This window comes from Cryptomeria japonica, chromosome 7, assembly GCF_030272615.1.
Source record: "Cryptomeria japonica chromosome 7, Sugi_1.0, whole genome shotgun sequence".
NCBI classification, from domain to species: Eukaryota; Viridiplantae; Streptophyta; class Pinopsida; order Cupressales; family Cupressaceae; genus Cryptomeria; species Cryptomeria japonica.
Genome location: NC_081411.1, coordinates 336,005,654 through 336,029,000, shown reverse-complemented (window position 1 = coordinate 336,029,000; position 23,347 = coordinate 336,005,654). Strand labels below are relative to the sequence as shown.

Below are 23,347 nucleotides of genomic sequence, written 5' to 3'. Positions count from 1 at the left end.
TACCCACTTTATGAAGTGTAAACCTGATGATGACAAAGTCGATAAACCAAGTTGATAAAATAAAACACGTCAAAAATGAGAGAAATGGAGGGAAATCAAACTTCCAATCCGTAGCTTTGTCATCCAGGCCTATTTCCAAGCCTAAAAAGTCAAAAACGCGTATGGGGTACTTATGGTTTAAACAGTTTGTACGCACTCATTTTCCTTTAAACAGCGCATACGCGCTATTATATAATATGATATTCTATGTATAATATGTGTATTTTCATATAATATATGTAATATATAATATGTGTATAATATGACATTGTATATATAATATGTGTATAATATGACATTGTATATATATTATGTTTATATACATATAATATATTAAACATATATATACACATGTAAATGTATCGTCTCTCCCTCTCAAATGCATACAAGGTCTCTCTCTCTCTCTCTCTCTCTCCATACCCCATCCCTCTTTCTCTTCTTCTCTCCCTCCATACCCCACTGCAACTATGTCTGAACTTCTATAGAAGTAAATGAATTTATTTCTTATCTGCAACTTCCTCTTTGATTTTTATCATGTATTCTCTCCCTCCCTCTACCTCTTCCTTCCCCCCATGTTCTCTCCCTCTCTCTCCCTCTCTCTCTTTCCCCTCCCCTCTCCCTCTCCCTCTCCCTCTCCCTCTCCCTCTCTCTCTCTCTCTCTCTCTCTCTCTCTCTCGCCCTCTCTCTCTCGCCCTCTCTCTCTCTCCTCTCTCTCTCTCTCTCTCTCCCCTCTCCTCTCCCTCTCTCTCCCTCTCCCCTCTCCTCTCCCTCTCTCCCTCTCTCCTCTCTCTCTCTCTCTCTCTCTCTCTCCTTTCCTCTCCCTCTCTCTACCTTCCCTCCCCCCTCTTCTCTCCCTCTCTCCCTCCCTCTACCTCTCCCTTCCCCCCATGTTATCTCCCTCTCTCCCTTTGTCTCTCTCTCCCTCTCCCCTCTCCTCTCCCTCTCTCTCTCCCTCTCTCCTCTCTCTCTCTCTCTCTCTCACTCCCTCCTTTCCTCTCTCCCTCTCTCTACCTTCCCTCCCCCCTCTTCTCTCCCTCTCTCCCTCCCTCTACCTCTCCCTTCCCCCCATGTTATCTCCCTCTCTCCCTCTCTCTCCCTCTGTCTCTCTCCCTCTGTCTCTCTCTCCCTCTCCCCTCTCCTCTCCCTCTGTCTCCCTTCCCCCCCTCTTCTCTCCCTCTATCTCCCTCTCCCTCCCCCTCTCTCTCCCTCTCTCCCTTCCCTCCCTCTCTCCCTCCCTCTACCTCTCCCTTCCCCCATGTTCTCTCCCTCTCTCTCCCTCTCCCCTCTCCTCTCCCTCTCTCTCCCTCTCCCCTCTCTACCTCTCCCTTCCCCCCATGTTCTCTCCCTCTCTCCCTCTCTCCCCTCTCCTCTCCTCTCCCCCTCTCTCCCTCTCCCCTCTCCTCTCCCTTCCCCCGCTCTTTCTCCCTCTCTCTATCTCTCTCCCTCTGTCCTCTCTCTCTCTCTCTCTCTCTCTCTCTCTCTCCTCTCCCTCTCTCTCCCTCTCCCCTCTCCTCTCCTCTCCCTCTCTCCCTCTCTCTACCTCTCCCTTCCCCCCATGTTCTCTCCCTCTCTCCCTCTCTCTCCCTCTCTCTCCCTCTCCCCTCTCCTCTCCCTCTCTCTCCCTCTCCCCTCTCCTCTCCTCTCCCTCTCTCCCTCTCTCTACCTCTCCCTTCCCCCCATGTTTTCTCCCTCTCTCCCTCTCTCTCCCTCTCCCCTCTCCTCTCCCCCTCTCTCCCTATCCCCTCTCCTCTCCCTTCCCCCGCTCTTTCTCCCTCTCTCTATCTCTCTCCCTCTGTCCTGTCCTCTCTCTCTCTCTCTCTCTCCCTTCCCTCCCCCTTCTCTCCCTCTCTCCCTCTCTCTACCTCTCCCTTCCCCCCATGTTCTCTCCCTCTCTCTCCCTCCCCCCTCTTCTCTCCCTCTCTCTCCCTCTCCCCTCTCCTCTCCCTCTCTCCCTCTCTCTCCATCTCCCCTCTCCTCTCCCTCTCTCTCCCTTCCCCCCTCTTCTCTCCCTCTATCCCTCTCTCTCCCTCTCCCCTCTCCTCTCCCTCTGTCTCCCTTCCCCCCCTCTTCTCTCCCTCTCCCCTCTCCTCTCCATCTCTCCCTCTGTCTCCCTCTCCCCTCTCCTCTCCCTCTGTCCCCCTTCCCCCCTCTTCTCTCCCTCTCTCTCCCTCTCCCCTCTCTCTCCCTCTCCCTCTCTCCCTCTCTCTACCTCTCCCTTCCCCCCATGTTCTCTCCCTCTCTCCCTCTCTCTCCCTCTCCCCTCTCCTCTCCCTCTGTCTCCCTTCCCCCCCTCTTCTCTCCCTCTGTCTCCCTCTCCCCTCTCCTCTCCCTCTGTCTCCCTTCCCCCCCTCTTCTCTCCCTCTCCCCTCTCTCTCCCTCTCCCCTCTCCCTCTCTCTACCTCTCCCTTCTCCCCATGTTCTCTCCCTCTCTCCCTCTCCTCTCCCTCTCTCTCCCTCTCCCCTCTCCTCTCCTCTCCCTCTCTCTCCCTCTCCCCTCTCCTCTCCCTCTATCTCCCTTCCCCCCCTCTTCTCTCCCTTTCTCTCCCTCTCCCCTCTCCTCTCCCTCTCTCCTCTCCCTCTCCCCCTCTTCTCTCCCTCTCTCCCTCTCCCTTCCTCCATACCCCTTCCATAACTTTTTAAAGGCTTAGTAGCACGTACATGATACTTATTACTCATAAGCACATATGGGGTACTATTCCCATTATTCAATACCTTGGGATAAAAAAATTAGGCTTATTAGCGCGTACGTGATACTTATCAGCCTAAATTACCGTTGGGCTTGCCAACATTTTATGGCCTAGCAGCGCGTATGCGGTTATCAATGTAGCGCGTACACGGTTTATAGACATAGTTTTAGTTGAACAAGAGCCTCAACGGCCTCAAAAGAAGTTTTTGAGGTCATTGAAGGCCCCACTGGAACTCTGTCTGCACTTCTATCACTGTTGTATACATAAAAGTAAGTGAATTTTTTGTTTTTTGCATGATTTCAAATGATTGAATTGTTGTTTTTATTAGTTTTTTGTTTTTGCATGGTTTCAAATGATTAAACTGTGATTGTTTAATAGTTTGATTCCAAAAAATAGTGATAAGATGCATACTTATGGTTATTTATTTATTTTTGAACTTTTCTTTACATATATATGTAATATGATTCTATTTAGGTCAACCAATCTCAACCATGGGAAAGAACAAGTGAGGAACGATGGAACAACGAGAGGCTCAAAAGGAAAGACAAAGGCAGCGTATGAAGAAATTGCGTGACATAAGAGCAATGGGAGAAGAAGGTATGTCAACCTCAACATCTCAATTCGATTTACCGAATGAATATAATGCACCTAATACAATTGAAGAAGAAACATTTGATAATTTACCGTTTGAACCTAATGCAATTGAAGAAGAAACATTTGATAATCTACTGTTTGAACCTAATACAATTGAAGAAGATACCGCATTGAATAATCAATTAAATGATGAACATATTACACCTTCTCTACTTGATGAATTGAATGTACATAATGCACCGATGTTAACACCTCCTAGAATCATTCGTAGGAAACCAAAGTATCTAATTGACATTGATGAGAATATATTGAAGTCAATGGCCAATAAAATGAATGAATGAACTTGTAGGAGAATGGTTAAAAGAATATGGCAAAACTCTTTTAAAAACTTAAATCAAACCGCAAGATGTCAATTAATTGTTCAAATGATTAAAAATTTGAATTTTAGAGAGACAATGAAAATTCTAGGCCTAAGATCATCTGAAAGTAATAGTGAAAGAACTATTGTCAAAAATCTATTTGATGCATATCAATCTATTGGTTCAAAATCACGTAGTAAAGATTCTAATGCTACTCGACGTGTCATTACATCAACCATAATGAGCAAGAAAATAAAAAAAAATCGTTTGATAAGCAAAACAAGTAAGTCATTGAAAGTTAGTAGAACAATATTAAGTAAAGCATTAAAGAGGTGAGAACAAATAGAGGAACCTAAAAATAATTCTCTTTGGGCATTCTTGGGTAGACTACCACGCAAAGACAAGGTTGTTGTAGATGCACTAAAAACATTAATTGAAATTTTTTGGCATGACAACACAAGAGTATCGCCCAACCAAAGAGATGTTGTTAGAAGGCGAATTGGGTCTAAAAATCATGAGCCACATGCGAAACACTATTTCGATATGACTCAAACTAAATTTTATGAAAGATTCCTTCAAAAGTTTCTTGAAATAAAAATTTCTCAAAGATTTTTTGAAATGGAAAAACCTTTTTATATTAAGATTAATCATGTATGCACCACGTGTTGTTGTAGGATGCATATTGAATTTCCATGCATTATGAAATTTTTCGTCATATTTGTTCTACTTTGCACACTAACGATGTTTTGTAGGAATGTAATATACAAGCACCTCCTAAGTCGGCAAGAGAATTTATTTCAAGTGTGTTATGTAATAGACATGATAGTTGCATTTATTATAAGATGCCTTGTTTGGAAGGTTCTTGTGCTATATGTGGTGGTTTGCAACATTTACCAAGATGCATACATTTGGAGAACACACATGAAATTGGTACGAAACTAGTTTCTTTTGGAAAATAAAAGACAGTCACATATGGAGTTAAAGATGGAAAAGATTTGAAGAGATGTGAGCTAGTGAAAAATGATATATGTGTAGCTCAATTTATGAAAATGTTTCAAGAGAAACTAGTTTATGAGTACATAATGCATACACATAGAGCTTGATGGTTAGATGAGCAATTCAAGTTGTGTAAGGACACATTTCCTCTTGGCACCATTGTCTCTATCATTGATTTCGTTGAAAATTATACACTACAACCTCAAAATGAAGTGCAATCTATGTATTATCACTCTACACAAGTTTCTATTTTTGTACACATAGCATTCATGTATGCAGATGATAGCACAGAGGATAGAAAGGTTGTAAGAGAGTATCACTTCTACATAAGTGATGATCGTACTCATTCATCAGAGTTTGTACAAGGATGCTTTAAAGTTTTCTATGATAGTTTAAGGGAAAGGAACATACAATACAACTGACACTTAATATGGTCAGATAATTGCACTGCACAATTTAAGAATGCAAGGATGTTTTATTGGCTGACAAGGATGCATGTGACAAGTGGTGTACAACATTTTTGGAATTTCACTGAGGCTGGACATGGTAAGGGAGAGCACGATGGTGCACGAGCATGCGTGAAAAGAGCCCTAGCCAAGGAAGAATTGAAGTACGAAGGTGATGCTGAGTTGGTAGATGCAAAAACAATTGTGCGATGGTGTAAGTCTGTAATGTCCCTTTCTAGGTTTATGCCGATTTGATCCATAATTAATCTATTTCAAAGTACTGATGACTTAAGCTATCTTAATTAAGAGTCAAGGCTATCTTAACATGAAGCAGATCTGTGATCTTCTTTCTTTAGTCTATCAAGTACTAGATAATTTAATCTTATTCCAGTTCGTCTATAAATCATTTACATATTTTTTTTATTACTAGTTTAATGGATTATTATATGTTACTACAGAGTAGTTTCTAAAAGATATTACATTAATTATATTTGTTGTATTAATATCTGTTATTGTATAAATATCCTTATTAATAACTTTTATATTATTCCTTAGTGATATATATATATATATATATATATATATATATATATATATGTTGACAATGATTTTAATATTTCCTAATAACCTATTATTATTACTACTGCTGCCTAAAATATTACTAGTGATGGATATCGAACTGCTGAAGGTAAACACAGACTGCTGTAGATGATTCCCTCTGCTTCGCTATGTATTCCCCCCCTGCATGATGGAACCTGCCCTCTTATATGGTACGTTTGGAGTGATAAGTCTCTTGGTAGAAGACACGTCTCATACCCCTACATACTTGTCTTACTTTATAATAACTATAAATCACACCTCTTAAGACTTGTATTTCTTATTGATCTTGTCTTATGATGATTGCAGCCTTTCATAAATAATGATCATTGTTTATCATTATAACTGGTACCCAATTATAATCGATGTCCCTCATTCTAAAGTTTTATCTAATCATCGATTAGGTATAATTAAGGGATACGATCAGGTCGTTGTTCTGAGTCTTTTCTTATTCCTTTCTTCACATTCATCGCATTATTACCAATGCTCATCGATAGTTATGTAATTTAGTCAAGCACTGTCGTAAATCTTCTAACTTAATTGTAATGATATAATTGCTGCTCTCCTTAACCGTCTACGATCACTTTGATAAGTGGGGCTCAAAGTTGATCATCGACGAGTCATCCAAGCTGGTCTTAATTGATGCTTGAATAATCTTTTGTATTGTATTAACACTATGATGTTGACCACGACTGGATATAACACGTAACCCCTTCTATCTCCTTGTCTTGATAACGTTTGATACTCTTTAATCAGATATTGTTAAAGATCAATAATCCTCGATGGTGCCCATGGATAATAAGTGGTTTGGTTGCGACATCTTCAAGTATTCACAACACGGTAATCATGGATCATTCAAATGGATATTAATCTTTAATTTTGACATTATGGGAATTGTCGTAGCATGTTGGTGTTGATTCTTTGCTTATTGATATATAAATAATTAATAATAATTATTCTTACTTAATTTCTTGGAATTTATTTATTATTTTATTTAATTAATTAAAATATATAAATTGTGTTTACAATTAAGAATATGTAAATTAAGTTTATAATTTATGATGTATAAATTATATTTATAATATATTATTTATTTATTTTTTATTTGAATATTTCAAGGATATTATTAATAATAAACATTAATATATATTAATTAAATATATTAATTGCATTAGTAATATTAATTGTATTAACAATATTAAATTCTATTAATAATAGAATGTGATTCACATATTACTAAATAATTTTTGTATAATAATTTTCAATATTAATTTGTGAATAATAATAATAATATTTAATAATTAAATATTAATAGATATTAATAATAATATTTAATAATTAAATATTAATAATTTCAAATAATCATTTGTTGATTGTATTAGTTTATAATAATAATTGTTTCATTTAGATTATAAATAACGATCAAGGAGGGGACATGACAAAGTCTACAATGGGTCCAGGTAATCCAGGTACGCCATTGGTTTGTAGATATTTTTGGTTGATTACTGAATCTAACATTGAAAACTATCTAGATTGTTGTACAGTTACAGGATCGAGTGACATGCACTCATTTATGAGTTCAAATTCAAGTTCACTGGTAATTTATACGAGACAGATGGTATGTTTTTGCTCTTCATGCATGTATTGTTTGTGGGAAAAATGTGAATCAGAAGAGTGGGTTGACAAATGTTCTTGTAGACCGTTGGTTCCCATTGATTCATATCAAATTCCCAAAGCACTACAATTGAGCCAGATTGAGACATCAGTGGATTTTGACCATGTATCCGACCTAGTGGATTCAGGTGATTTTTTGAGTTAATTTTTTTGCTAGTATTCTTTTTGGTTCATTTTGTTGTACATCATACTTTATTTTTGGTATTAATTAACACTTTATAAAATGCAGGTCATGTGTATGCAGTTGTTGCAGAAGAGAACAATGAAGAAGGAACAAATTACTATTTGTGTCGTTGTGTTGAGCCTAAAAGAAAATTGACAACCACAATCATTGACGGAGAGGGTATTGAGTACCCAATAGGGTCTGTTGTCGTGACAGGAACATGGCTTTGGAGATACCCTATCAAGAATTCTGATGTTTGGTTGTTCGAGGACTTTGAAACACACAGACATATTCTTCATTTCTCTAACCTTGTTGTTGCAACAAATATTCATTTGATGAAGTATCGTGGTAGACCTCATAACAAGATTTTATGGAAAGTTCATGAATTTGACCACGAGGCAATACTTGACACAATATGGGTTAGAGCCGATCTTGAAGGCTCACTTGATTGATTCTATGGTTCAGAGTAGATTGATTTTGAGAATTTTGTATAAATCGTCGACAAATTGTTCTATATTCATTTTTTATATATATAAATGTCCATGAGCTGATTTTTACATGTTTAGGGGCATAATTTTGTATATTTAAGTGGAAATGAGCTGATTTGTACATATGTACATGCTAAATTTTGTATATTAAAATGGCGATGAACTAAATCACACATATTGTAATGCCAAATTTTGTATAAAAGCCCATGAGATGATTTGTAGATTAAAATGGCGATGAGATGAATCGCATATATTGTAATGCCAAATTTTGTATAAAAGCCCATGAGATTATTTGTAAGACAATTTTTTGTATAATCAAATAGCCAAGAGCTTATTTGACCATATTTAGAGGCAAATTTTTGAATAATATGTCACATGACGTTTGTTTGTGCACACAAGGAACAGAATCAATTTTAGCCAATCTTACAACTTTTCCTTGCAAGCAACTGACAATTTTTTGAGTAGGCAAAAAAATGCTACTAATTGAAAATGGTTCTGAGTCGTCGAAAACCAAGATAGGCCATTGTAGAGGAGCCTCATGTGACCCCACGGGATCAAACAGATTGACCGTATGTGTCGTGGATTGGAAGAAACAGTCCATCAATTTTTGACAATTTTTTGGACTTAGGGCACTTGAGAGATCGCACCGATAGGGTATGACTCTCGACGTTCTAGTGCTTTGGGATGGATGACAAGGGCATGCCTAGCGTAAACATACCCACCTAGACGCGCTTGCGATGTTTGTTTGTGCACATGAGGAACATAATCAATTCTAGCCAATCTTGCAACTTTTCCTTGCAAGCAACTGACGATTTTTTGAGCAAGCAAAAAAATGCTACTAATTGAAAATAGCTCCAAGTCATCAAAAACCAAGATAGACCATTGTAGAGGAGCCTCACGCGACCCCATGGGATAAAACAGATCGACCATATGTGTCGTAGATTGGAAGAAACAGTCTGTCAAATTTTGACAATTTTTTGGACTCAGGGCACTTGAGAGATCACACCGATAGGGTATATTCTTGACATTCTGGTGCTTTGGGATGCATGATAGGGGCATGCCTACCATAAAAATTCCCACCCAGATGTGCTCGCCACATCTGTTTGTGCACACAAGGAACAAAATCAATTCTAGCCAATCTTGCAACTTTTCCTTGCAAGCAACTGACAGTTTTTTGAGCAGGCAAAAAAATGCTACTAATTGAAAATGGCTTTGAGTCGTTGAAAGCCGAGATAGGACATTGTAGAGGAGCCTCATGCGACCCCACATGATCAAACAGATCGACCATATGTGTCGTGGATTGGAAGAAACAGTCCGTCAAATTTTGACAATTTTTTGGACTTAGGGCACTTGAGAGATCGCACTGGTAGGGTATAACTCTCGATGTTCTGGTGCTTTGGGATGCACGACAGGGGCATTCCTAGTATAAACATGCCCACCCGGACTCGCTCACGATGTCGGTTTGTGCACACGAGGAACATAATCAATTCTAGCCAATCTTGCAACTTTTCCTTGCAAGCAACTTACGATTTTTTGAGCAGGCAAAAAAATGCTACTAATTGAAAATGGCTCTGATTCATCAAAAACTAAGATAGGTCATTGTAGAGGAGCCTCACGCGACCCCACGGGATCAAACAGATCGATCATATGTGTCGTGGATTGGAAGAAACAGTCCATCAAATTTTGACAATTTTTTGGACTCAGGGCACTTGAGAGATCGCACCGGTAGGGTATGACTCTCGACGTTCTGATGTTTTGGGATGCATGACAGGGGCATGCCTAGTGTAAACATTCCCACCCAGATGCACTCACGATGTCGGTTTGTGCACACGAGGAACAAAATCAATTCTAGCCAATCTTGCAACTTTTCCTTGCAAGCAACTGACGGTTTTTTGAGCAGGCGAAAAAATGCTACTAATTGAAAATGGCTCTGAGTCATCGAAAACAGAGATAGGCCATTGTAGAGGAGCCTCATACAACCCCACGGGATCAAACAGATTGACCGTATGTGTCGTGGATTGGAAGAAACAGTCCGTCAAATTTTGACAATTTTTTGGACTCAGGGCAATTGAGAGATCGCATCGGTAGGGTATGACTCTCGACGTTCCGGTGCTTTGGGATGCATGATAGGGGAATTCCTAGCGTAAACATGCCCACCCGGACGTACTTGCGATGTCAGTTTGTGCACACGAGGAACAAAATTTGACCATTGCGAGCGTGAGGGTGCTCTCGCACCAAACACATTGTTGTTTAAATTCATATTGTCGATTTTTGTTGTTTATATTCATATTGTTAATTACATATGCAAATATTCATTTAAATTTACAAAAGAGCAGCCACCAAATACAATGAATACACAATAATGAACTGAATACAAGGAGTTTTGTAGGGTTAATTCAACATTTTAGAAATTTTATCAAATCATATTCCACGATTGCCATGCTTTATTTTGCCAAATTTTGTTGTTTATATTCATATTGTTGATTACATATGCAAATATTCATTTAAATTTATAAAAGGATAACCACAAAATACAAGGAATACAAAATAATAAACTCATTACACATTTATTGGATCGAATATCGATATTTATATATATTAAAAAAGGCATGTCTGCCAAGTCAATACAAGTATTACAAAAATGTGGCATATGCCATGTCCAAATCGATATACAATAAAAATGTAGAATATATCTACATGTATTGGTCATTCTATGACCAAAACTAACACTATATGATCCTAAACTTCTGGTGGATCATCAAAATCAAGCCTCTTCAGTGTAGTATGCGACTCTGTAGATGGCTGCAAAACCACAATTCAAAAGTCAAATTAGAATTCTTTTGTAGAAATTAGTTCACAATTAACATTATAACTATGTATTTAACTTTAATTCCTTTGCAATTGAAATGTAGATTACCTCATCGACTGATCCAGGAGCTAATGTCTTCGCTCTCCTCTCCTTGTCACTCTTAGGTGTTTTCTTGAAGACATACTTAAATTGATCCACGTTATGGCCGTACCACGAAGGAGTCTATTGTAGATTAAATGTACAATTAATAAAATGTACTAACATAAATATATCAAAAACACTTAAAAGCTATAATATAGAGAACAATGATGTACATGTGCCTGAGACACTTCACCAATGGACTAAGGATGGCTCACCATCGATGTAGAAACTGATGCTATTAGCTATACAAAAAATGTACAAAGATTAAATACAATTAATATAATGATAGGTATTGAAGGTTGAAAACAATTAATTTTACATATCAAACAAAAGTGTACGGGATCCTGATGTGCTTCTCCAGTGCAAGGAGGAGGGTTCGCCATTGACGAAATAGGTATGGAAATTTCTTGTATGAAAAAATTATAAGAAATTATAATATATCACAAGTTCACATGTACACATGCATATAATCATGAAATCAAGAAAATAAAGTAGAGATACATACCTCTGCCCTCTCGATCCGTGGGTGAATCAGGTGCATTCAACAGATCCACAAAGCTCAATGGCCACTGTACATGTAAAATAGACAAAAAACACTAATCAATCTACAAACCCCAACTAATACTTGATTTCAACATTTTCAAACAATTGTACAACTAAAAATGTGTTCAATTACCTTCTTCACACATTTTGGCATCTTTGAGGAATTCTTTTTCTTAGGACAAGCCCTAGACGTGGAGGGGGTGCCCTAAAAACACAAAATTAACATGAGATATTAGTACAGATAATAAATTAAACATAATTTTAAAAATCTAAAATGAAATGACTTGCATATTCCATCAAAACAATACATAAAAGAGTTTTACAAAATACCATACTGTATAGCCTTATAGGCCAAAATCGATCACCGAGAGCGTGATGTCATCAATCTGGGACATTCCGTCCCCTATCAACACCTACAAACTAAAAATTGGACCAAGCATTAAAGATAGTTAGTATATCTTGTATTTTTTTTAATTCAAAGTGTACTATTCTATTTTAACATCTTACAAAATTTATACCTCAGGCGTCAAAGTTGCAGCTATGGTAATTGGGAGAGGTGTATGGGATACCGCTGCTGCATCTTGAAATGCATATTATTTGTCTCAATTTAAATCGATGTATAAATGAAAATTCATTTATGTAATTACAAAATTAAAGTGACTGATAAATAAAATGTTATGAATTCAAATCAACACACCTGTGTCTGTGGCTCATGGGCAAACACCATGTCCATCAACTCATCTGCCAGCACGACATCCTCAACTATGTGAGCCTAACATCTACAACCGCAAATCGTGCATAGATGATATAAGTATCCATTTGCACTGACTGCATCATCTATCCCCGAGCATATCCCTGAGAAACTGACACACATATGCTTGATGGGCTCTTTGTTGCCCTCTAACGGCTCATCATCCAATACAATAGGGTGTGCTAATGATGTCCCATGCTGGATGATGGCACCAACCAATGCTGTGGCCACATGAAGAGTCTGTAGCTCCATCGACTCTTTCAGCTCTAATGGGAGAGCCTGATGCACCTTGGGTTTGGGTGCTAGGTGGCGGTGACTCTCCGCGGCTAATCGCCTATGGGCTCCAGGTCTATCTTGGGCAGAGCCACCACCTCTACCATGAAACTCTCTCATGTCAAAATAATTTGGGTGGACATTGAGCACAAACTCACAATATATTTTTCTCAAAAAATATAATGGCACCTCATAATTATTACAAGGTGGATAATCAAAGACCATCCACCACCTCTGCCAAAAAAGATTCTTCATCTGCACATTGGTACACCAATGTATGGGAAACCTCTTTGCATTAGGAGGTAATGACTGACCAGTTTTGGGGTCAACAAAAAGGGCACATATTTGTTGTTTAGAAATATTTTTGTTTTTAACTCCATCATATGATAGCCCATTGGCATAGAATTGATGACACTTATCCCTAAAGCTTCCCCATTTGGTAATTTTTGTGGAAACAGCTATGGCACCACTAGCTAATGTTTCTAGGCTAGTGGCGAGGGATTGATGATGGTCAAGTTCAGAAGTTCTCAATTTTACAATCACTCTATTGATTTTGGATGTATTTTGCTCTAACTGATTAATTAATTCTTCCTGTGTTTCAGCTGTGCGGTCAAAAGGAGGAATTGGGGGTTGTTCTTGTGTGTTATCAGGAGGTGCATTTGGTTGTTCTTGTGGGTTTTCAGGAGGTGCATTTGGTTGTTCTTGTTCTAGATTAGAAGAATCTAGTTTTTGAAACAAAAAATGAAAAAACCTAATCAAAATTAATGAAATTAAATTCAAAATGTAAAACAAATTGCATAAACCAGAAAGAAAGACAAAAATAACCAAAAACTAACCTTGATCCATAGCCTGGAGAACAAATCCGCACCCCGTTCGTGGTTTAGGTGAGAAAATTGGAAAAAAACAAAGTAAAAAATGCGCTTTTCGGGTAAATGAGGACCCAGTTTTTTTTTAAAACTTTTTTCATCAGGCACCTCGTACATGGTTTTACTAGGATTATTAGTGCGTACGCGCTCATTTTCCTATAAGCAGTGCGTACGCGCTAATTTTCCTAGGCGTAGCGTGCGCGCTCAGTTTCCGAAACTTAGCGCATGTGCGTTGCCTTTTCTAGGCTCGGGAAGAACAAACCTAAGCGCATATGCGGGAATTTGAAATTTTAAGACCGCGTACACGCTACCTGTTTTTCCAAATATTGTTGGGTGGTGTCCACTTTTCTGACCACATCTTTGTGCACACTCCGTGTTCTACTTGCAAAAACCTCGTTTCGCACTGCAATGTATTTGATGTTGACAGAAGGATAGAATGGTTTAATGTTGTCACTCACCCATCCGTTCGCTGCGTCCTAGTCATCTGCAATCGTCTGAAGCTCAGCGTTGCCAACTCCCACAAGAACTTCGATTCCAGAATTCTTCAGGGCCTTTAGAACGGTCTGCTCTGCTATGTATATTCTCACCTTTCCTATGTTGTTTGACTGCATCAGATTCACCACCTCATCGTGAGAAGGCAAACTGTCTGACAGCATTCTGTAGCATACTCCTATCTTTTCACCATCTGCTGGACATAAAAATGAAAAGACTACAAATTACTTTCACTAGAATCTAAATTTTTTAAATTTAATATATGGGGTTTTATTAGCAGTTCATTTTTATAAACTATTGATATTAAAATATAAGAAAATGTCTTTAAGTTTTCAAGGAATGTCTCTTTTGTGTTTGTTTACGTTGGCATTATAACTGTTTGTTTTTCCTCTGTGCTCTCCATTATTCCTTTTAAATAATTTTGTTTGCTGTTGTCTCTGACTGTTTCTGTAACAGAAATAGGATCCCAATTTACCTTTATGATCCTAACTTTCCTTTTTATTTAATAAAAAATATAACATAGCTCTAAACTATAAGACTAAATTGGCAACCAGTAGTAGCCACCAGATAATATTACAAAACACGCATAGCACTACCAAAAACATTAGAGCAATTGTGAAAATTATCCAATGGACCACTCTCATTGTAGATGCAGCTGTCGATTGGTGATTACAAGCCCTAGTATAAACTCCATTAATCAAAACTGCAACCATTGAGTGAATCATCGGTCCCAGTGCCTCACCTAACCCTTGAAATTTAAAGCCTTGTATCCCCTCACCCTTCACACTACCCTAACCAGTCTATCATCTTCCAATAGAGGCATTGTATATCCACTAGTAAGTTCCATAATCCCCGTACCAATGTTTTTCTTATAACTATACAAATCTACTGCCAAATTTTCTCCAATGTCTGCATCTTCAGCATCAATTACTACATTGTAGCATCTATAGCTTTTATGTCAACCTCAAACCCAACTACAGGCTTATTGCCCTTTCTTCCCGGTGTCACAGGACTTGTCTGGAAACTCACATTATCCTTGTCGTCAACATACATTTCAACAGGACAGCGCAGTAAGAAACAAAGGAAACTTTCATGCACAGCTTCATCACCCATTGCTAGTGATTTCGTAACAGGAATAGAACCCTAATTTCCCTTTTTTATCTAATCAAAAACATATAATAAGATTAAACCAAGCTCTCAATTATTCCTTAAAAAGAACTAGTTTGGGAGATTTTGCAGTTAAATTTAGATTATGAGAACAATTTTAAGGATACTTTCTTATTCAACTGCCATCTTCTTACAAAAATCAGCAAAATCATTTGGCAATACTGTTGTTGAAAAAACTAAAAGAACTACCAACTTTGGAACTTCAAGTCTTAGGCTTACCCAAAATTCATTAAACTACCTGCATTAAAATACTCTGAAAATTTTCATATTTTAGAAAACCACGATGTATAAGACCACAACCTAACAGATTTTCTGAATTTAAATTAAAAATATTCATCCAATGAAAAATTGATTGAAATATTATACTTCTTTCCTTATAATAAATTGACAACATTTGCATAGAACTTTATATACCCTAAAAATATAACTTGGCTGCAACAATAATGAAAATTTAAGCAACTGAAGAAGATAAGCAATTCCAATTTCTTTCCTCTATGCATTTGAGCGTCTCAATAAGAGTGAACCTCACCTGCACGGGCTATGTAGAATGAAACTATCGACGATGAGCAGAGCCAAAGCATAGCAATCTTTATTTCCCTCCGTAATTAAAAAGAGAAAAACTGACATTTCTGAAGTCAGTCAAGTCGAGTAAAATCAACGGAGGCATTGAACGGCAATTGCACGCAAAATCATCCACTTCGTTTATTACCCGTCAGCTTCTGCTAGATTCCTAAATTCTCGATCTAAGGATGGTCAAATGTGTATTTGGAGGGTTAGATAGACTAGATGTCTTTTTTTCCATTAATAATAGAAGAAAAAATTTGATAAGCGATTTTTCTTTCTCATAACTAATTGATATCGTAATATCGTAAAGTTCTCATATCTAATTGATATCGAAATTGATATCGTAATTGATATCGTAAAGTTTATTATTTTCATCCTAAGAGTCTCTATTTCCATAAGTATTTATTAATTTCATATATCTCCTAGTGTGAAAAGAAGTGATCAATTTCTTTATTCAAATATAATTTTATTTCTATATTATTCTTGAGATTTGTCATAAATTCAACAATCAAAGGTTAATTATATATATAATTCATTAGAGTATAAAGATGTTATTAACTCTTTGATTTTCGAATAGAGTGAGTAATATTAATAGATAATAAATTATGTTGTTCTTTGTCTTATATAATGAGTTGGATGAATACCTCAAGTGAAGATTATTTTTATTATTCAAACTATTTCATTTCTTTAAGATTTTAAGAACTACTTCAAGAAGTAAGTTTATTACTATTTATATTATAATAATTAACATTGCAACATATTTTAATTAGTCTTTGTATTTGCTAAGCAATTATATATTAAAAATTATCTTTTCAAAATACGTATTTATTTTTAAATTTAAACTTTTAAATAAAAATATTAAAAAAACATAGTCGTTGAGATTCTTATTCATCAAATAATTTGACATCTTATTGCAACCTCGCATCTATTAATGAATTGAAGAGAACTATCAATTAATAAAAATTATTAATGTCTTCTTTGATGATCTTCAAGTCACTTAATTTGTGGATTGATTGATTTATAAGGATTTGTTTCCCATCATTTTCTTCATTCTTCAACTTTTATTAATTTTCTTTCTATGCTTATTCTTTTTCTTCTTTCTCCACAAAAGCATTATTATTCGTTTGAGTTTCTTCCACAATCTCCTATTTTAATTTTTTCTATAGCATTTCTTTCTAAGTTGGTGACAACTTTGCTACTATTGAATGTAATGTTTGATTTCTTACATCCTCTTTATTTTATTTTTTCTTCTTATGTCTAGTAAAATTTTTAATGTGACTGGTCACACTTGCATGACATGCTCTTCGGGTCCACATGAAATGATTTTGACTTGGAGAGCTATGAAATAGTGAGGTCAAAATCAAGGGAACTCATCCCCACACTTCACTTATTCAAACTTGTGAGCCCAACGGAGTAGCGATGACATAAATACTTGCACTCTCAGTGGTGCAATGAGGTTTTGAACTGTGGTGGCTACCTCACCAACAAGGTGTTTCTATCATGGCACTAAATGTCTGGAAAGACACATCTTGTTTAATTTTGGCTATCTCTTCTCTTTTCTATTTCAATATTGTTGCTAGTTCCTTTAGATTTTTTTCTAATTATCTCCATAAAGTTTTATAGTGCTGTTAGGATGAAAAATAGAATTGCCTTCATAATTATTTCCTTCTTTTATTTACTTAATTATAAATGTGTACATATATACAATGGTGAGAAGAATCCCAATAAATATCTAAATAGTAGTTTCACGTTAAAAAATTCTTCTTTTTCCTCTACTTTCTCCTTATGTTTATCCTCATCTTGTTGTTCTACTTCCTATTTTTTATATTTATATGTTCCTTATTTCTCAACAATGGCGGTTGTTTCTTATTGATACACCTTCAACTTATTTGTAGGTGTTTCCTCTCTACATATATTATCATTTCTTATTTTTATATTATCTTGTACAAATTATATTCTCTATTATGTGCTACAATGTAGTTTCTTTTTAACTATTGCTTCTTCCTATGTTGGCATGTCTCACCTTTATTATTTGTATTTCTCATATGTAAGATGGATTCTATAAGTTCTACCTCTAGTGATTTAGGTTTCTCTATTTTTTTTTCAAAGACTATAGTTTTCCTATTAAGGTGAGTTATGGTAATCATTTTTCTAATTCCTTTTTCCTTACTAGTTTGAGAATTTAAGAGTCTCTTGTTTGGGTGCTTAGAATACCACACATTGTATGATACTTCAATTGGGGGTGGTGAATCTAAGATTCCTATCACTTCTAGTGTAGCTAGATCCTTTGATATTCCCCATTTCTTATGTAGCTTTTGTTTATTTTTCTTTAGTTCTCTTCATACTTTTGTTTATGTTATTTAACCATGAATCCATAATTATGTAACAAATCTCTCTATATTGCGATAGTTAGGGAGAGTTAAAAATGCCACTATATTAAAAAGTCCTAGATCATTACTAATTTTGTAAGGTGTTTTTAATATTCAAGATACTCTTGGTTCTACTACCTCCATAAAAACATGATCCTTATCTACCATATAAGCTATATATAGTATATATTTCCTTACTACATCATAGAAATTCAATCCCTTGTCTATATATCTTTATGGAGGACCTTGAAGAAACCCTATTATACCCCATTATAAGAGGTTGCATTCTTAAATTCATTGATATAAGACTTTATTTATGTTGTAGTTCTAGAGTAATCCTTTAAGTGCATTCATAAAATAAAATGCTAAGCATATGGAAAAAGAGGCATTTTAAAATTGGTAGTGATCAAATATTCAAAGTTTTAGATAAATGTCCAAGTATATAACATTATAGTTTATAGTTTAAATATCCAAGTATATAACATTATAATCTTTACATATAATACATTAGACAAGCCAACGCTTTAGGAACTTCATCAAACTTGGAAAGATTGATATTGTGATCAATAATGCCTATAACAACTATTTTATTTGGTTTCTTTCCTAATTATAACTAAATCAATCGAACCAATAAATGTATAGCTTTATTGAATACAATCACGTATATTGAGAAAAGATTAATCCCTAAGCCTTAGACAAACAAATTCTTTTTCAAAGCTCCATCTTAAATTCAAAACTTATGAAATCCAATACAACTATTTTTTTGATTTCTAAGAATAATTTCTAAAACTATATTCCTCTCCTCAACAAAATCAACAAACACTGATTTGTCACCAATCATGTAAAAAGATGTTCCTTGGTCTAAAATATATCCTTTGTAACTTAAAGTACCCCTTCCATGATTTGGTTTATAATTATTTTTGTTGTTCCTTAAGAGGCAATTGCCAAAATATTATGATTTTAAGCTAGGTAATCTTTCTCCTTGTTCTATATAGACTTGCTACAATTTATGCTTATATTTAGCCAATAGGATTTTTCTAGGTGGGCAACACCCCACCAAAAGTGTCTCATGCATGTCGAAAAGGCTCTGATGCTGAGTTTGTTTTGATTAATTTTCTATTGGTGGGAATATTTTGGGGTTGCTGAGCATGCTTGTTTATAAAGTAATATGTTATTTAAAACCATTAAATTCATCCAACTATCACCTCAAATAATTTGATGGAACCATATGTTTTTAAAAAGACCCACTAAATACTAAATTGGTACATTATTTTGTCGTTCAACAAAAACACTTACATTTACCTTGATTCAAATAAAAATATCGATTTGTTTAGTAGGTGAGAAGATTCTCATGTAGGCAAGCAGACCTTTCTATAAAGAAAAAAAACATTTGACTTGTTAAAATAATAACATTCGTTAAGCCTATGCATGATAGGGACATGCCACACCAATGTTTACATGGTTTTTAGAAGATTAAAACTTACTACGCCAATGTTTATTGCCTCCATAAAAAATGTCTATGCATTTCACAATTAATGAAACATGGCATTCATTTATTCAGTTAAAGTTGATTTTGGATCTAAAACAAATTTTTTTTATCACAAATAAATCTTTCGAAAACAAAATAATTGACTTCCAATTATTTATTTGATTTTTATGTCTTTTCTTAGGAAGGAGTTTAGGAAGGAGTTTACTAATTCTTCTATTTATTTTGTTTCCTTAAGAGCCATTCTCAAAAGATTCATTATACATGAGAAATAAATTATTTACAATCAAATTTAAATCATCTTAACAAATCTCACTTAGCAAGCCATCAATGCTAGATGATTTAGCATTTTTTAGAAAGTGTATAGCCTTGAGAATATCATCTTTGTTTAGCTTATTAGACTCTTTATTGACATTTTTAAGGATAATATTCTTACACATCTCTTTATGATATTTTATTTCCCACATTCTCAATGATTCTGATAGTTCTAATATTTTTAACAACATTTGTTGGGCTTCACAAAGTATTATTAGTTTAATTTAAGATAGTAATGCTTATAGAAAGATTAAAAATAAAGTCTAATTTTAAATCTATAGATAATTTAAGAATTAAAATAATTAGAAATAAATATTGAGATTTAAATTTTTTTTCATAATATTATTTTGCAAGCACGTCTAGTCAATAGAATAATTATGTCAGAATAATGGATAATTTAAAAATAAGTTGAAAACTAAAATCTAAATTAAAAAGAAACTTTCTATTATATATATATATATATATATATATATATATAAAGAAACAAATCTATTTTAAAAAGCAACTTTCTATTATTATTATTTATTAAATGTAAAAAACAATTATATTTTTAAATCTATATTTTAAAAAATTTCTAATTTAAAAAAATATGTTTTTAAATCTATATTTAAAAAAAAACTTATATTTTTATTTTTTTTGTATGCAAATCATTTCATATTCTAAACAAGGCTCTAAAATTTATATTTTTAAATCTAGATTTAAAAACTTCTATGTTTTTCATGCAAATCATTTCATATTCTAAAATAAGACTAAATTGCAATAAATATAAACCATATGAAATTAATTAACCTATGTTAAGGGTAAATATTTGTAAAAATTGATATCTCTCGACGTCATCTACATAAATTTTATTTATAGAATATAGGTATGCTAGTTTATAGTACACATCATTGTGACCTGAATTTCTCTCACTATTGACTTTACGCTCCATTTCATCTTTAAAAAAATTAAAAAATAAGATCGACAAAGATTTTTAAAATGATTTCTTTAATAAATATCTATAAACCACTCTTACCTAAACATTTTCACTATTGACTTTACGCTCCATTTCATCTTTAAAAAAATTAAAAAATAAGATCGACAAAGATTTTGAAAATGATTTCTTTAATAAATATCTATAAACCACTCTTACCTAAACATTTTGAATCAAATTTACGCTTGCCATCAAAGACCAATTTCTTCTCACTACTATTAGAAACAAATATTGAAATTTAAACCTTTTTTTTATGATATTATTTTCCAAACATGTCTAGTCAATAGCACACTTTATAGTACACGTCTTTGTGTTCAAAATTTCAAACACTATTGATTTTACCTTCCATTTCATCTTAAAAACAATTTTAAAATAGAAACGACAAAGATGGTTGAAAAATTAAAAAAAATAAATAAATTTCTAAACCACTCACACCTAAACATTTTGCATCAAATTTAAGCTTGCATCATCCACACAATCCTAGGATAGACGCTACAAAGACTGCGTGTATTTTCTCTCCGACGACCAAGTCATTTCGCGGAAAGCTTTCTAATATATATCTTTTCAAGTGTATTTAGGCATATGCACTCACTGGTTTAGCAATAGTTGAGCGTTAATTTACTCTGAAGGAGCTCAAATTGTCAGACATATGCAGGTGAAGATTCATTTCACAGAGCTCAAATTTTCAGATGTGTAAAGGTCCATTTGCACCGTCCCGTACAAAAGAACCAACTAGAAATTTGAGCATCTTTTAGGGATTTTTTTTTGGGAAATGACTCTTATTTGATGGCACTAACACTTCAGAAATTTCTGATTATAATTCTCTCGGAGATTCTTGTTGCTGTCCTTGTTGCTTTGATTTTTGCATTTCTATTCTGGCAGAGGCGTCGGCTAAGACCGACCCAGAGGTGTGCGACCAGGTGAAGACCGCAACCAGCAATTTCAGACATAAGTTGGGGAGCGGCGGATTCGGCACAGTGTTCAAAGGAACTCTACCAGACGGTACGCTTGTAGCCGTAAAGAAACTGGAGAGTTCAAAGCAATGTGAAAAGCAATTCCGAGCGGAAATCAACTCTGTGGGAATCATAAATCATCCGAATTTGGTGAGGCTTAGAGGATTTTGTGCACAAGGATCGCGAAGGTTACTGGTTTATGATTACATGCCCAACGGCTCTCTAAATTCTTTTCTTTTCACCAATAATTCGAAACACCAATCGAAGATACTGGATTGGAGAACCCGATTTGAGATTGCATTGGGTACTGCAAGAGGATTACTTTATCTCCATGAGCAATGCAGCGATCGCATCATTCACGGCGACATAAAGCCCGAAAACATTCTGCTAGATAAGGATTTTACTCCCAAGTTGGGGGATTTTGGCTTAGCAAAGCTTGTGGGTAGAGATTTCAGCAAGGTGGTAACTGCTACGAGAGGAACGAGAGGATACTTGGCTCCTGAATGGCTCTCTGGCCTTCCCATCACTCCCAAGGTTGATGTCTACAGTTTCGGCATGACTCTCTTGGAAATTATATCTGGCCGGAGAAATCTGGACCTAAATGTGCAAGAATCAAGTAGGTACTACTTTCCAGCCTGGGTTAAAGAGCAAATTTGTGAGAGAAACATGATAAATATTGTGGATAAAAGGATTGCAAGTGATGCAGATGTGGAAGAGGTGAGAAGATCTGCCCTGGTAAGTTTGTTATGCATTCAAAATGATGAGAAGGCCAGACCGAACATGGCACAAGTGGTGCTGATGCTTCAAGGTAAGACAGAGCCTCACGCCTCACAGATTCCAAGCGTGACCAACCAGCGAGTAGAAGACCGACGGAACACTGATGGCGATGGCGATTATAGCGATACCGATTGCATTGTTTGAAATTACATGAGCGCTTGGTCAAGCTTAAATAATGTCCGTATATGTTATTTTCGTTTCACTTGTTTGGAGAGCCAATAAAGATGTAGGAGAAGAAAGTAGAGTTGTTTGTTTGACCTTGGGTGTGAGAGAGTGTGATGGAGTATTGTGATTTTTTCTTAGGAGGAAAAATGAAATGTATGGGTCCCTTTCTTGATGTAAATTTTTAATGGTAATGGTATTGAATTTAATGTTCATTAGTTTTGTACACTAGCAATATATTAACATTGATGAAAGAGGAAGAAATGGATTATCTTATTCAGTTTAAGAAGTATATGTTGAATGAAAGGATTTTAATGGTTTAATACGCATATGTTAAATGAATGGATTAGTAATCATTGTTTTTTTTAAATAAGGTTGATATGTTTATATGTTTAAAGGTGAAATTTATTTATTCATGTCATTTTTTCATTAGTTTTAGATCTACTTTTATGAAGTGTTCTAAATATAAGTGCATATTAACAGGTGACAAATTCTTGTTGTTATTTTAGTCTACTCTGTAATGATTAAATATATGTTTCACATTCATTAGTGGTGCAAGAGCACTTAAGGTTTAGTCAATGTGTCAATTTGGTGTTTTGAGTCTTAGGAGTTAGGGTTAGGTTTATTTTGATTCAATAAGGTCCGTTGAGACCATTTGTAATG

General features: G+C 35.4%; 1 protein-coding gene and 1 pseudogene across 1 annotated transcript; one reads left to right on the top strand and one right to left on the bottom strand.

The window, feature by feature from the left end:
• The window catches only part of LOC131856741 (uncharacterized), a 32,799-nt pseudogene extending 17,087 nt beyond the window's left edge, over window positions 1-15,712 (bottom strand).
• Window positions 15,713-21,481: 5,769 nt separating this feature from the next.
• Window positions 21,482-22,666, top strand: LOC131856740 (G-type lectin S-receptor-like serine/threonine-protein kinase At2g19130). The gene is made up of 2 exons (XM_059208648.1): window positions 21,482-21,509; window positions 21,675-22,666. Exons 1-2 carry the CDS (start codon window positions 21,482-21,484, stop codon window positions 22,664-22,666), a joined length of 1,020 nt encoding a protein of 339 aa, XP_059064631.1.
• The last annotated feature ends 681 nt before the right edge of the window (window positions 22,667-23,347 follow it).

Coding starts and splice junctions, on each gene's coding strand:
- LOC131856740 (XM_059208648.1), top strand. CDS start 21,482: ATGTGTAAAGGTCCATTTGCACCGTCCC. Junction 21,510..21,674: donor AGGTCCATTTGCACCGTCCC/GTACAAAAGAAC, acceptor CTATTCTGGCAG/AGGCGTCGGCTAAGACCGAC.